Genomic DNA, 15,991 nt, shown 5'->3' on the forward strand with positions numbered 1-15,991 from the left:
ATATCGTCCTCGGCAATCGGATCCCTATAGATCATCGGGCATCCGATCCGATAACTTAATCAGGTCTAAGTTTAAGAATCCACATGGAGTCGGACAAATCTTTCTTCATCAAACCCTAGCAACAGGAAGAGTTGGTGTTCTTGCGTCGTTCTCGCTGTGATCGAGCGGCCAGGAGGGATGGCATCCGCCATGACCGGCCAGACTTCGTCTCTCAAGCGGCGGGATACAACGGCCGCCACGGCGGGGCCGAGGGAGGGGGATCAGCTTATCGTCACCCCGTTGGGGGCGGGCAGTGAGGTGGGCAGGTCCTGCGTCTACATGTCCTACAGAGGAAAGATCGTCTTGGTAAAAAGCCGTCACCTATTCTGCGTTCGTTCTATATCTTTTATCTTCTATTGCTTAGATACTCGGTGAGGGATGAGTTTGCCATGTATGAGATTGTATAGATGCTGCATTAAGCTTCTCGCTTGGTTTCGGATGGCAGTTTGATTGTGGGATTCATCCGGCCTACTCTGGGATGGCTGCACTGCCTTATTTCGACGAGATTGATCCCTCGACTATTGATGTGCTTCTCGTCACACAGTATGTGGTCATTCCATTTTCCTTTTCCTTCCTTTTTTTCTATTGTATATTGGGTATATTGCAACTCTTAACTTGTTAGCTTCTTGACCTATTGCTCAAACAAATAGTAATAGATGTCAGTGGAAAGTGAACCGAATAAGCAAGCGCAAAGAGTGGACTGTTGTTATCCTATTCCGGATGAATCTTTCTAACTGAGACACGGGAAGCTAGAATTTTGTATTTTGCTTGTTGCAGGACAGAGCACAACCTCTTCTCGGTTAATTCTTTTTTGTCACATGTTGATTGTCTCCCTTGCAATAACCTGTCAGGTTGCACTTCTTGCTACCTCTTCTCATCATATTGTAACCACAAAGGGGATCAGCAGTACAAGTTGATCCCTCAGGACATATGATATGCACATGATAAAATTTTCAAAAAGAAGACTTTGCTTCTCATTGGAAGTTGTCGCTTGGAATTAAGAATCCCAGGAAGACTTTGCATTTTGTCAGATGATGCTGCTTGAATCAAGCATTTCTAACTCGCAATCCAATTTAGTCTTGGCAGTGAATTATGGTTCCAAGTGCTATTCATCAGGCCCTAGTTAGATTGTGGTTGATTGATCATATAACGTGCTGGATCTAAGAAACCTAGTGTTTGTTATGATCATATAACATGCTGGATCTAGGAAACCTAGTGTTTGTTAGTCCACTTTAGGTCATTGCATTCACCAATTATTTTTCTTGTTAATTCCGTTCATTGCATTCACCACTTATGGATGTCACATTTAACCTTTTGAGCGAAATGATCTAACTTGGTCGAATGTTGGCTTAATTTTCAGTTTTCATCTTGATCATGCTGCATCGCTTCCATACTTCTTGGAAAAGGTGTGCACCATTTTTTTTCTTGAGAGATTTCATAACCATACTTTTTCATGCTCACATGTTTAAAATGTATTCCAGACTACGTTTAAAGGTCGGGTTTTCATGACTCATGCTACAAAGGCTATTTACAAGCTTCTTTTGTCGGACTATGTCAAAGTGAGCAAAGTTTCAGTTGAGGATATGCTCTATGATGAGCAAGACATACTTCGCACGATGGATAAAATTGAGGTATTACATCTTTAGAATATTGTTTAACACTACTAATGTTGTCTTTTCACTGTCTTTTTCATTAGTTAATTTTTGCTTGAAATTGATTGGATGATTTCTCCAGAAGCATCTGTTTGTCTTTTGTCTCATTTGGATGATTACAGTAAACACGTTGGGCAACTTAAACCACTATTTCCATTTCAGGTTATTGATTTTCATCAGACTGTGGAAGTAAATGGGATTCGCTTTTGGTGCTACACTGCTGGTCATGTCCTTGGCGCTGCCATGTTCATGGTTGACATTGCTGGTGTCCGGGTGCTCTACACTGGAGACTACTCCCGTGAGGAAGATCGCCATCTCCGTGCTGCTGAAATCCCCCAGTTCTCACCGGACATCTGTATCATTGAGTCCACATATGGCGTGCAGCTCCACCAGCCCCGCCTTATACGGGAGAAACGATTTACGGATGTCATCCACTCGACAATCTCTCAAGGCGGTCGTGTGCTTATCCCTGCTTTTGCTCTTGGCAGAGCCCAAGAGTTGCTCCTTATCCTTGATGAGTATTGGTCGAACCACCCTGAGTTCCATAACATTCCGATATATTATGCCTCTCCCCTTGCCAAAAGGTGCATGGCTGTCTATCAGACCTACATAAATGCAATGAATGAGAGGATCAGGAACCAATTTGCAAATTCGAACCCCTTTGACTTCAAGCACATTTCTCCATTGAAGAGCATAGAGAATTTTGATGATGTTGGTCCCTCAGTTGTGATGGCAAGTCCAGGTAGCTTACAAAGTGGTCTCTCGAGGCAACTATTTGATAAATGGTGCTCAGATAAGAAAAATGCTTGTGTGCTTCCTGGGTATGTAGTGGAGGGTACTCTCGCCAAAACTATCCTCAATGAGCCCAAAGAAGTCACCCTCATGAATGGTCTCACTGCTCCTCTTAACATGCAAGTATACTACAACTCTTTTTCAGCTCATGCAGACTTTGCACAGACAAGTGCTTTTTTAAATGAGCTTATGCCACCAAACATAATTCTTGTACATGGAGAAGCCAATGAGATGGGAAGGCTTAAGCAGAAGCTTATAAGCCAATTTGCGGATAAAAATACAAAAATCATGACACCTAAGAATTGCCAATCAGTAGAGTTGTACTTCACTTCTGAGAAAATGGCTAAAACTATTGGAAGGCTAGCTGAGAAGACACCAGAAGTAGGAGAAACAGTTAGTGGCTTACTTGTCAAGAAGGGTTTTACATATCAGATAATGGCACCGGATGATCTTCATGTCTTCTCTCAGCTTTCTACTGCAAACATTACCCAGAGGATCTCCATCCCTTATTCTGGTGCTTTTTCAGTTATAAAGCACAGGCTGAAGCAAATATATGAAAGCGTTGAGGCTCCTACAGAAGAGCCTGATGTGCCTACATTGATTGTGCATGACAGAGTGACAATACGGCAGGAAACGGAGAAATACGTGACAATGCAGTGGCCATCTGACCCAATTAGCGATATGGTATCTGACTCTGTGGTTGCTATGATCTTGAACATCAGCCGAGAAGGTCCAAAGGTAACAGCTGTTGCAGAAGCTGAGAAGACACAAGAAGAGATGGAGAAAATGGCCCATAAAGTCATCTACAGTTTACTGGTTTCCCTTTTTGGGGACGTCAAGGTTGGAGAGGAAGGAAAGTTGATTGTCACTGTTGATGGGGATGTCGCACGGCTGGATGGAAAGAATGGTGAAGTAGAGTGTGATAACGAGGGTTTAAAGGAGAGGGTGAAAACAGCATTCCGGCGGATCCAGAGTGCTGTGAGGCCTATCCCACTTTCAGCATCCTGATTCATCTTGTTAAGGAACGACGGTTCAAAGGAGAGGGTGAAAACAGCATTTCGGCGGATAGTGTGAGGCCTATCCCACTTTCAGCATCCTGATGCATATTGTCAAAGAAACTGAGCTCACCATGTTCCGTGCAATAGTCTCAGGTGTACTGTTAGAATCCATCCTGATGCATATTGTCAAAGAAACTCTGAGCTGACCATGGTCCGTGCAATAGTCTCAGATATACTGTTAGAATCCATTATCGTTATTGTAACATTATTGTTTCTGAGTTTCCTTATGACATTTGACAGTGTTTTTCATCGTCGCTAACCTTTTGGTTCTTGTTAGATGTTGGTTGCATGTGGATGATGATTGATAGAAAATTTTGCACCTGTTGCTTTGTATGTACACTAAAGGGTGTTTATCATGAATCTTTGGTCATGTTGGTATCTATCCGATTAAACTTGTGAAGAGTGGGATTCTCCATCAGATCTATGAGGTGTCTTAATTTCTTCTGCTAGCAAACAATTTGTGCTCTGTGTTGGGTTGATTACTTGGCTGGTAGTTTTATCTCACTCTCCCATCCTCTCTTTGGGATGATTCTTAGCGTTCGTTGCTTGATTTGGTGTTTGCAATGTTGCATACTCTGTTTGTGTTTCTGTACAGTGAACACCGAGGATCATAACCAAGATCTATTAAACTTCAGCAAAAACCAACATCAATCCCTATAGCTTGAATTCATCTAAGAGCTTCAGTCTCAGCCTTTACCGAGCTTGAGAACTCAGGATCATTAGATCTATTGGCACTAACCGGGCTGAAACGAGCCATCTAACAAAAAGTTTCAAGAGAAAAGACCTCTGTACAAGTATAAATGTTAAAGCAACAAGAGGGATTTAGCTTTCGTGATAATAAATGCTAAACAAGCTATTTTTCATGGCAATGATTTTGAGAAAACCTCTGCAAAGAATTTATGAGAATTAGAATACGAGAGCCGCTGACATGAAATGCAAGCAGAATCATTCTTAGATGGTCATCTTGACCGTCTGACATCTTTGTTTCTAGAAGTAATAGCAGAAACAACAATAGATAGAGCACAAACCAATGCCGAAACAAAAGTAACACTGGATACAATGCCTCTGTGTGCATCATTACCAGAAGGAACACGCCACATGACTGCGTTTGCAGGCCCAGCATTCACTTCAGTGAGTCTCCACAAACACGGTTCTGACTGAGCTTCCTTTGATCTGCAATGCAGAAACAAATCCGGATGTCCCAATTGGACTTCTGCATAGCCACTATCATCAAGGGGCTGCAAGAGAAATGACATGTTTCAGGAATCCTAATTGAGTTTGGTAATTGGAAGAGTTTGAAAAGCAAACAAATGCAACATAAAAGACATTTACATAAGGAAATAAGCTTGATTCCAAGCCCAGATTACAGTAAGTTCATGCTTCTTTTAGGATGTTTATCACCTTTTAGGTATTGTGTTATTGTAGAATGCTGATAGACCTGACTTCACGGAAAGGAGAAACATTGTAACAGATCATCCAAAAGTATTCAGGAAGCATGAGAACATGATACTGGGAAGCTGGCGGAAGTTCAAGAGTTAATATAAGTCTTCAATGAAAGCTGTGGAAGTAGAATATGGAAGAGGTACCTTAAATGGCATACATGCTTGACATGTCAAAATTTACATCTAAGTTTCTGCTAAGGTAGCTTTTTTCAGCCAGTCCAGAGAAAGTAAAAAGCTTGCTTAGTCAGCTCCTAATTTTCCTGGTGTTTGCTAGTAATCTATTGCAACCATTTCATTAGTAGTCAGGCATTCAAATCTACAGCTGCCGAGATGCTTAAAGCAGATACAGGAGACATATACTGGAACTACCTCATCTGAAAAGAAAAATGAAATGATAATTTAGCTGGCACAATAATCAACAATCTCATAGACTGTTGAAACAATAGCAGCTTCTGATGACACTCCTTCCAGCTTGATGATCATCCTCTGCGTGATGGAGGAGAGTTCACATAGAAATGAAACTCAAGGTTGCTATAGTCATCTTATTTAACAAGACTCCTCTCCTACGCACAAGCACATGAGATCACAAACATGTGAAGATGCAGAATGCCTCTAACAACAAGACAATGGAGTGCAAAAGGTGTCTAAGAACAAAAATCAACTAAGCTTTTCCCAAAGGTTCATTTTAGTTAAAGACTGACTCAAGATGCCTTAGCACAAGGTACAAATGCTGATATTTTACTCTAAAATTCCTAATTTCTGTTTAAAGCTCCAAAGGCATTTTAGGGGGCACACGATTTGTGTAAATCTGGAAAATAGTTGGCATAGCTTAAATATTTATAATGTAAATTTTAGCTTGTTGACTGATGATTGTAAACTCCCATGTCCTAGGAACATGGTTTCCAAATTTACAGTTTAAAAGAATAGGTGAATGAGAATATGAGATAGAAATGTGAAAAATCTTCCAGTTGCATGCATTAAATATACAGAAAGAATTTTCTATCCTAGTAGATAACTAATTTTATGGGATCACAAGATGATAATGCCCATAATAATGTAGATACAATTAGAGAAAACTGAGATAGTTGCCAATACCAGCAATGTCCAAATTGATGCCTATGGAATAATATGATTAAACTCAAAAAATGTTGGATCTAAAGTCATCCATTCATTCACTACATAATTATTGAACTAAATTTAGCGATCAGTGACAGAAGTAAAACACAGGGAACTTGTTATCAGAAGCAACTGGTTTCTTGTGCATCTATTTTCCTTCATTACTATAAAATTATAGCACTGGGTTGCAACTTGCAAACTGCACAATAATGAAGCAAAATACAAACTTGCAAAGGAAGGTCAAGGAATCCAATAACAGTTAAGTCATCTCAGATTATTCTCAGAATCATCACTAAAGTCTGCCATAGAAATAGCCAACCTAAAATATGATTCTCTTAGTAAGTCAGGAGTCCGTGGAGCATTTAGTTTGAATTGAAAAAACTTGGTGAACTAAGATACATAATCAGGTTGCTTAGTGTCTTTCAGTTTAATTTTTATAAATGCCATATTTGCAGGACCTTTTTCTGCAAAATTTTTGTTTGTCTTCAGTTAGTGTAGAAATTAATCAAACTAAAATATCTGTTACTTCTCAGAAGTGCTTCTGTTTTGAGCTCACCGGGTATCTAGCATGCAGAGGAAGTTCCAGTACAGTTTCATAGCCCCTCAAAGGATTCTCATGGCCAATATTCATGTGAACCTCAACAATTGATCTGTTGGAGAGTGCAGAGGGCAATTCCAAATTTGTGTCTCCGAAAACAGCAGCGTCCAGAAAAACTGCAAGAATTGATGAGGATGTAAAGGTTAGACAAAGAATAAAATAATTGGAAATGGTTTGTAGTGCACTTTTTGTTGTTGACCTTTGCGGTGGACAAGATGCTGTAGCTCAAATAAATCAGCAAAAACACCGATTGGAAGTCTCTCGATTATTACTGCTTTGCAGTCGTGAGAGTCAAGCAAAGACCTAATGTATGATCTGTTCATGAATTTCAAGGTGGATATTAAGTGACGATGAGATCCTTCACCATGAAGTCGTCGCTGGAGATCTGAAAGTTGAAGCAAGCTAATTTCACTAGCCATCCCTTTACAGAAGTCACCAGAACTAAACTCTCCAGCTAGATAATCATGACAATCTGAATCAAACAGGATTTTCTGTTGTGCAAAGTATGAACTAGTAAGATATGCTTCAGAGACTGGCCAACAGCCAACAAGTCTCTGACTGCTTTTTCCAACATGGTCAGAAATCTTATTATAACTGTCCACCTGGCACAAATACGACAATACAGAGCTCAAGATAGTCTGTGGATGAAAGTAACTGCCAAAATAATGATAGACACAAATATTATGTGACCAAATTAAAAAAATAACAAAAATGATCTTTCTAAATAAAATGTAAACAAAAAACTTAAAACTCCAAATTATGTGAAAAAGCAAGTGAAGCTGGATAAGACTTCCTGCAGTCAATGCCAGATACTTCAGCACAAAATTGTAAACAAGCTAACCTTCACATGTGAGCTTTTGTGAATGATCTGTGCTAATGCTACAGTAATATAACATACCAGAACAAAGATTTTGGAAACACAGGTAGCATCATGGTTTCTGTAGTATAGTTGTCGATACTAACAGTTACAGACTCACTTTTATTGTGCACTGGGGATATTTTGCATTCAATTAAGGTATGTACTTAAGTTCTTATAGTTTTGAGCACACTCAGTGGCAGTTAAGTATTAGACATCTTTTGCCCCTTAACTCTGCAATTAACTTGACAAAATCCTACTAGATATCATAACCCTACTGGATATCATGTGTGTTTAACTTTAGAAAAGCAATAGGAGGCAATTCGTTTTGTATTGTTAATATTCTGTATCATAAGGAGATTTGCTAGCTTGCCTTGAGCAAGGACCATTTTTTTGGCATTGCTATATTATCCATCATATTGAGATTCTTTAGTTCTCTTCATAATATGAAGTGTTCAATCTTGTGAATAGAATAATAATTTTATCAGAATCAAAGATGCAAACTTCTCAATTTTTGATAGATCACTGCCCTAATCACTTAGGAAAGCAAATGCTAATAAAATACTGAATGATAGCAATAACCATCTGCAAAACAACCATGAGACATAACAATAGAACTAAACAAAGAAATCTTCTGTAATCCTGACCTTGATAAGTGATGAAACGATGAAGATAAGACCAAATACCATAAGTTTCTGGTCTCTAAGATGCCATAGGATGTCCCTAATGAATGATAACATCTCTGTAAAGAAAAGCATTAAATTGATGTTAGTACAGATATGACTAATTATGGTTTAAAAGTTGAACAACCTAAAGATCTTTAGACGGATATAAAAGAGATAGAAGAATGGAAAGGGTGTGATGAAGTGGGTCAGAGAGTAATAGGACTCCTTTCATTAAATCTAATGCTACTCCTAATCGTTGCAAGTTGGTCTACTCCTGATGGTAGATAAGGACTTACAGTAGAACTTCGCCGATACACTAAAAACTAACGTACAAGTATTGCCTATATCATATCTATTTATTTTCTTTGTGATCTTATTTGAACAAGACTTTAGTATTCCAAGATCTTCATTTTCTTCCTTCTTCCTCTAATGAATCTTAGTTCTACCTTTGAAGGCTTGCCAGAGCAGCCATGTTTTATTGCTTCCGTTCTGTGCCACGGCACATCTTGCAATCTGCACTTTGTGGATTTTGCCTAAGACATGATGCAGATAGTGCTTGAACAAAAACTATAAACAGGTGAGGGGACAAGGATCCGCTTGCCTTTAACCTCTCTCCATCCTGAGAATCTCAACGGAAAGCGACAGAACGAGTAGAAACATAGCCCGTCACCAGTCCAATGTTAATGAAATATAAATTTTCTCGTATCATTTCAAGGGCTACTCTATTCTACCATAAATTTTGAAGCATGACAAAACTCTAAAGCACTATGACATCTTTTATTATAGCTTCCAGACTTCATGTTAGAGGAACCAACTGCAATGAAACTTTCAGATTTCATGAATTTATAAGACAAGGTATCTCTTCCTATCCCATTATGTACAAGCTTGGAAGTAGCTCCAGGATTCACCTTTCTGTGTGATTGATGGATTAGTCCTCACCTCTTAAGCTAATGTTTCCTAATCTGTTTGGGACTAATTCTAATAGGAAGGCAGAAAGTGCAAATCTTGTAAAGAGAGGCAAGATTGATCGGGACATTGTTTTCATTTATGACGCGAACCTTGGAACACCTATGACTGGGCTCCGTGTAGGCGGACCAAAGGTGCGAAATATTCCTCCAGATCCATGTATACGATGACGAGATCCAGGGCTTATTATGACCCCTTAAGAGATAAAAGTGAGAGAAAAATAGTAAAGCGGCAGCAGAAGGAGAGGAGAAGAGGGAGACTCACTAATCTGCGTCGTAGCAGCGGCGGAAATGTGGAAGAGGAGCCGAACGAAGACGACGGCCCGATCTCTGTCGCTCAAGATCCAAAGAATGCCCTAAAACTGGGCCCTGTATTGCTCCTGGGCTTAAACAGAAAGCCCAACACAAAATGTTTCGCATTACGCAACGACTCATGTCCCGACTCGATAATCTCGTGGATGCGCGCCACGTCCCTCGATCGTGACGTAAGTAGCGACGGAAGACGCACTTCTTGCACGATCTCAGAACACGAAGAAGCGAGAAGAAGAACAAATCTGCGACGCTCTCTCGGTTTATGTGAACAGATTTGTCGCGACACAAGTACGTGAAACAGCCTGAGGCGCGACTCTGCACCCGGCGCTGTCCATGTCTTTCAGCTATGGCCAGACCGAATCATCAGCTTTCGACAACGAAGTCAAATCTCCGCTGGTGGTAGTGTGCGTGCGGTGCAGCGGGCGCTGAGGAGGGCAACGCATCAGTTGGTGGTACCGTCGACTTGGTGCTCCCATCTCGAGGCCATATCACCGTCTTCCTACAGCTGCCGTCCGTGAATCCAGCTGTTCGCGGCCTTGGTTCCGTTCAACGAGGACGCTTGTGTTTAATACTATTGTTGTTAATGAACGGCTCCTTTGTTGCCTCGTTTTTAATTCTTCCTCTCTCGGTGCGCGCGGAGAACGAGACCTCGAAACGGGTGCGAGTCCAGGAACGGAGACCTTGCCTCGGGAGGTAGGGAGAGCATCGCTTCGAACCATGGTCATCAGCTACTTCCGGAGCTTCCTCTTTCCTTCTACTTGTGTTGATCAGCTTTGTTGCAGCGATTAATGGAGCACTATTCTCTGCTACTGCTGCTTTTCTTCTCCTTCTTGTTTTGGGTCCAAATGGTGCGTTCCTCGGACCCTCTTCTTTCTCCCAAAGGCGTCAACTACGAAGGTACATGGCCGCACACTCTCATTGCTTTACTCTCTCCATGGAATGGCAGACGGGTTCTTTTCCTTTTGTCTTTTTCTTTGGATTTATGCAACAAAATGACTTGTGGGAATGTAACTACGGAAGCAGTGGCGGCTCTGATGTCCGTGAAGAGTCGGATGAGGGATGAGGCCGGGGTGATGGACGGGTGGGATATCAATTCGGTGGACCCTTGCACATGGTTCATGGTCGGCTGCTCCTCCGACGGATTCGTCATCTCCCTGTGCGCATTACTCTCCCGCTGCTGCTGCCTCTTTCTTTTTCCCCTTAACTTGGGGTTCTTTATTTACTGGCGTTGGGTGAACAGGGAAATGGCGAGCAATAGTTTGTCTGGGACTCTGTCTCCAAGCATTGGCAACCTAAGTCACTTGCAAACCCTGTGAGTAGTCCAAAGATTTCTGCCTTACTTTTCGGTCTCCTGCCAATCTCCATCGCATTTTTAGATGAGTTCAAAGTGGTGTACAAGTTTGGGCTACTAGTAAATTAATGTTTTGTCCGAAGGTCTGGGTATTGCCTTAAGCCACTTGACAGATGAGTAGCAAGTGTAAATCTTTGGTTAGATTCTTTGTTAAAAGTCTCGAGAGGTCAAGGATACAACCTAAGTCATCAATGTCCATGGCTGAATCGAATGTGATTGAACAGGTACCTAAAAAAAGAAAGTAGACAAAAGATTGTAAGAGATCTGTTGGTCAAGACATGAGTATCTAGTGTTCCCATTATTTGCATAGCATTTACAAATATGTAACTCGAGTACTGAAGATATCTTTGATTTCAGGCTATTGCAAAATAACAAAATTTTAGGTACTGTTCCTCCAGAAATAGGGAAGTTGTCACAGCTGAAGACTCTTGATATTTCCAGTAACCAGTTTACTGGGGAAATTCCAAAGTCGCTTGGGCTTCTGACTCAATTAGTTTACTTGTAAGTGAAAATTTTGAACTCAGTAGGGCTTTGTTTAGAGAAATTGATGTTTTTGATGTTGTTATGCTACTCTGTCCTGCTTTAGGCGTCTCAACAGGAACAATTTGTCTGGTCAGATTCCTGAGGCTGTTGCTAATCTTTCAGGTCTTTTGTTCTTGTATGTACCCTGTCGAACTATTTTACATTTCTCCTTTTATTTGCTAAGTAAAACTTATAATTGTAAACTATTTCAGAGATGTCTCATATAATAATCTCACTGGACCAACTCCAAAGATCCATGCAAAAGATTACAGGTGAGAAGGATGACCCAGATGAGATATAATTCTTTTTTTTTCTTCTGGTTTATGTTTTTGTTTTTCACTGGCTTTTGAAACTGATTGACATTATGATGGCTTGAATTAAGATTAACTATCTTGATTTAGTATAATCTTGATTATTTGTTTTTTTCATTATTTTGTCTTCTCTTGTTTAAATATGGTTCATATCAAATTTTAAAAAAAGATGGCTTGCCATATCATGTCTTTATCTTGATATCGGTTCATGCAATTAGACATGATATATCACTCTTATAATTACCTAAGGAATTTTGAGTTCCAACCTTCGGTTGTCAACTTTCAGCAGACATGCTGGCTTATAGTAACACAACCTTTATGATGCAATTTATGTTTTCTATATAAATATTCTATTGAGATGGCAAATTACCATCTGCAATTATGTCAAATCAAAAATTCATATGGTCAAACTCGTGAAGGAATCCGAGGTAAACATTACTGGAAATCAACATAATTAACCTGGTATGGAGCAGAGACCTTTTGGACTAGCCAACCTTTTTAGGTTTTTGGTTCTGAGTGATCATTTTTCATCGAATCACTTCAGTTTTGGAATTCTTTTTCTTATTGTGTTTCTCTGATTTCTCTGATTAACATTCTATGACATTCTTCTATTGAAACTTTAGTAACTGTAACTTTGTACGTATAGTGTTGCAGGTAATATTTTTCTTTGCAACACATCTCTCTTACATGGTTGTGCAGATGTACCCATACAATTCAATGGTATTTCACTTGCTAAATAGGATGTTGTTACTTACCATAGCATATCATCAGAGGCACTGATCTGTGTTTGTTTGACTTGCAGAAACTAAAACTTCAGGACAAACAAACAACCATCAGTTAGCAGTTGCGATTCCTCTAAGTGTTGGTTGTACCTTAGTACTGTCTTTGCTGCTACTTGTTTTCTGGTTATGTTGCTGCAAATGGAGTATGCACTTTGCAGCTGACGGTATCCTTCAAGCACCCTATTTGATAATCATGAAGAACATAATGCATGCTCACCAATTACTGATTTCTCTGCAGATCTGGACTATGAGTTTGAAATGGGCCACTTGAGGAGATTTTCATATCGTGAACTTCAAGCTGCAACAGAAAATTTTAATGCTAAAAATATATTAGGACAGGGTGGATTTGGAGTTGTTTATAAAGGCCATCTTAGAAATGGAACCATGGTGGCAGTGAAAAGATTGAAAGATCCCAACTTTACTGGAGAAGTCCAGTTCCAAACAGAAGTTGAGATGATTGGCCTAGCTTTGCACAGGAACTTACTACGTCTATATGGTTTTTGCATGACCTCAAATGAGAGACTGCTTGTTTATCCTTTTATGCCAAATGGGAGTGTCGCTGATCGTTTAAGAGGTAGTTGCATCTATTTGGTTCTCTAGCAACATGATATGGATACATGAACTTAGTAACTATATAACTTGATGAATCTCATTAACTTGGCGATTCTTATTATGTTCAAGCTCTGGAACTAACTCATCATGGCTAAATCTACTTATGTTTTGGTTTTTGGTTGCATAATTTTTTTAAAAATCTGATGTAAGAAACCCTTTCTTTTTTATGAAAACACAGCCTTTGGAACTTCATCACCTTGTACATGATGAGGAACAGGTTTGACATGAAGCTGTTAAAGGATTATTCTTGAAGATTTTTATGATTTGTTTTCCAGTTCAAATTTGTTTCTCTTGGTGAATTTTACAATTGAGCATTGCTCAGATAAGCCGAAATGCAATTTATTGTGGCTTGAGTTGAAATTTGCACTCATTTGCCTTCCAAAATTGGTGTGGTCAAAGATAATTGGCTTTCGTTTACTTTCCTTGAGTTCCTTCTTTAAGTAGGTATAGTTATTATTTGCAGATCGTTGTCAAAGTAAACCATCCTTGGACTGGAACAAGCGCATGCGAATTGCAATTGGAGCTGCTAGGGGTCTTTTATATTTGCACGAACAGTGCAATCCAAAAATCATTCACAGGGATGTTAAAGCTGCAAATATTTTACTTGATGAAAGCTTTGAAGCAGTTGTTGGGGACTTTGGATTGGCAAAACTGCTTGATAGAAGGGAATCTCATGTCACAACTGCTGTCCGTGGCACCGTAGGACACATTGCTCCAGAGTATCTTTCTACTGGACAGTCCTCAGAGAAGACTGATGTGTATGGATTTGGCATCTTGTTATTGGAGTTGATAACAGGACAAAAGACCATGAGCTCTGGAAATGGTAATGTCCAGAAAGGAATGATCCTCGACTGGGTAAGATTTTTGTTGAAGGAATATCTGCAATTTTTCCTTGTATGTTTGCCTTTATCCTTTTGCTTAACCACATGGAGTTTAACAAGTACTTGACAAAATGAGAAAATGTCTTTTCTATAATAATTCTTATGTCATTGTTCCATTCATTTACAATATATAACTAATACTTGTATAATTGCTGCTGCATTATTTATTTATTTCCTTTTTGAGCATATATCATACAGGTACACATAATTTTATACTTCTCTGTTTACTAGGGAAGGAATCTGCTATAACTGGTGATATAGCTGATAAGTTGAATAGTTATTTTCAACATTCATTGAGTTAGGTTGCTATTTAGATTAGATATCAGGCTTAGTTGCAGCATGTTGGTGTATCTCATACATTCCTAGTTGGCTGTTTAATTAAACTTACATCTCAATCACCTACATAACAGATCAAAGTCAGGTCCATTGCCTATCGGAAGTCAAATTTGACATGAGCTATTTGGATTAATCTTGTTTGTTATGTTCTGATTTGCTATTTCAACTATCAAGCATACATCATGTATGTAGTGACACGTTTCTTTTGATTTTGAACTCCTATGCAGCACACTACTGCATTTGAACTTCTCTGTCATGTGATGCTACAGTGATTTTTTACTGACCATCAAAAGTTAATTATAATCATCAAAGGATTAGCCAAGTAAAGAAGAAACTACATTAAGACAAGGCTTTTGTTGGAACTGCATAATTCGATCTCCTAGATTTGATGTTCGAGTGTCATTATAAATCTTGCCATGGCTGAAAAAAGGCATGATGAACCAATCCCATATGTGCATATGGACTGTCGGACATGGCATCAGCTTGGATTATCAAGTTAAATTAGGTTTTAGCCTGCTATAATTTCTAACTGATATTGAACTGCTACGATGTTAGTAAGTAGGTCCGCAACAATGAAGCTGACTTTTAAGGAAGCATGGTTAGGAGCCAATAATAAGTGACTTTCTGGCACCTGAAGCACTCAAATTAGATAATGAACAATGGTTTGCTATAACATACGGTGTGTGATCAGAGAAGAAAATAAAGACATGAAGATTATGTGGTTGGTCATTTAAACCTATATCCACAGGCAAAGCTGAAGATGAGCTTTCAGAAAAAATGAGAAAAAAATATTACAAAATTGGACATTCTGCAAACTCCACGACTCTAAGATTTCTTAGTTAGGTGATGTATGCTGCAGACCAAATTATAAGGCACTCCTAACGTGTACATAACCAGCACAGGCTGAATTCCTTTGATCCAATGATTTGGTAGTTTGTGTTGTATTCCCTTTCAATCATAACGGAACTTGGTATGGAGTTAAAGAGCTGCCTTATTACTGGCTATTGATTGGTGAACTAATGGCTGTGCAGGTCAAGACCTTACATGAGGAGGAGAGAGTCCATGAAATGGTTGATAGGGATCTTAATGGTTCCTTTAGTGCAGCTCAACTCGAAAATGCTGTTGATGTTGTTCTTCTCTGCACTCAGTCTAATCCCAGCCTCCGGCCGAAGATGTCTGAAGTTGTTAAGGCACTTGAATCCATTGCCAGGCCAGCTGAACAAACTGAAGAATCGAACGGCGAAATAATTTACGGGAGGTCTTGCAGTTTCTCAAGAAGTTTTGATGGTGCTAATGAAGCATCTTCTTTCATCATCGAGGCGATAGAGCTCTCAGGACCCAGATGACCTGCACCGGGAATCTGTTACTCGATTCCTGTTTTGTTTATCAGATAGCAAGATTGGTTAACCCATACACCACGGACAAGAGCGTCCGATCATTTTGCCTGTTGGAGTGATAGAAACTGTACATACAGATGAGGTTGCTGAAACGTTTGAGCTTGTCTAGCAGTCTGCTATGAACAATGTGAATCAACTTGAGCTACTTGTGCACTTATCAATCGATTACTCGTTTGATCATTTTGCTGCATTCTTTCTTTTCTCTTGTTGTAACATAATTGCCATCATGTCATGAGGTCTTGACTTCTTAACAGATGAGCCTCAATTAGTACATGAGCTACTGGGTTGTAAACTAGTGCAAGAG

The 15,991-nt window shown here is 39.5% G+C and overlaps 3 protein-coding genes across 4 annotated transcripts; 2 read left to right on the forward strand and 1 right to left on the reverse strand.

The window, feature by feature from the left end:
* Positions 1–109: 109 nt before the first annotated feature.
* On the forward strand, positions 110–3,817 carry LOC103986566 (cleavage and polyadenylation specificity factor subunit 3-I). The gene is made up of 5 exons (XM_009404583.3): positions 110–345; positions 485–582; positions 1,400–1,445; positions 1,521–1,670; positions 1,854–3,817. Exons 1-5 carry the CDS (start codon positions 178–180, stop codon positions 3,489–3,491), a joined length of 2,100 nt encoding a protein of 699 aa, XP_009402858.2. The 5' UTR covers positions 110–177; the 3' UTR covers positions 3,492–3,817.
* Positions 3,818–4,465: 648 nt separating this feature from the next.
* LOC103986567 (uncharacterized) lies at positions 4,466–9,531 on the reverse strand. The gene is made up of 5 exons (XM_009404584.3): positions 9,449–9,531; positions 8,201–8,295; positions 6,897–7,299; positions 6,656–6,813; positions 4,466–4,779 (listed from the first exon to the last, which is right to left on the reverse strand). The coding sequence occupies exons 2-5, from the start codon at positions 8,291–8,293 to the stop codon at positions 4,501–4,503; spliced, it is 933 nt and encodes a 310-aa protein (XP_009402859.2). The 5' UTR covers positions 8,294–8,295; positions 9,449–9,531; the 3' UTR covers positions 4,466–4,500.
* A 447-nt stretch (positions 9,532–9,978) lies between these two features.
* Positions 9,979–15,843, forward strand: LOC135675581 (probable LRR receptor-like serine/threonine-protein kinase At5g45780). 2 transcript variants are annotated; one of them, XM_065185874.1, is made up of 11 exons: positions 9,981–10,392; positions 10,519–10,651; positions 10,736–10,807; positions 11,204–11,347; positions 11,433–11,504; positions 11,581–11,640; positions 12,326–12,399; positions 12,482–12,625; positions 12,700–13,035; positions 13,537–13,928; positions 15,322–15,843. In XM_065185874.1, the coding sequence occupies exons 1-11, from the start codon at positions 10,284–10,286 to the stop codon at positions 15,634–15,636; spliced, it is 1,851 nt and encodes a 616-aa protein (XP_065041946.1). In that variant the 5' UTR covers positions 9,981–10,283; the 3' UTR covers positions 15,637–15,843. The 2 variants fall into 2 exon arrangements, with proteins under 2 accessions (XP_065041945.1, XP_065041946.1); XM_065185873.1 differs by having other exon boundaries at positions 9,979–10,392; positions 10,519–10,807.
* Positions 15,844–15,991: the final 148 nt, after the last annotated feature.

The sequence above is a fragment of the Musa acuminata genome, chromosome BXJ1-6 (genome assembly GCF_036884655.1).
Source record: "Musa acuminata AAA Group cultivar baxijiao chromosome BXJ1-6, Cavendish_Baxijiao_AAA, whole genome shotgun sequence".
Taxonomy (NCBI): Eukaryota; Viridiplantae; Streptophyta; class Magnoliopsida; order Zingiberales; family Musaceae; genus Musa; species Musa acuminata.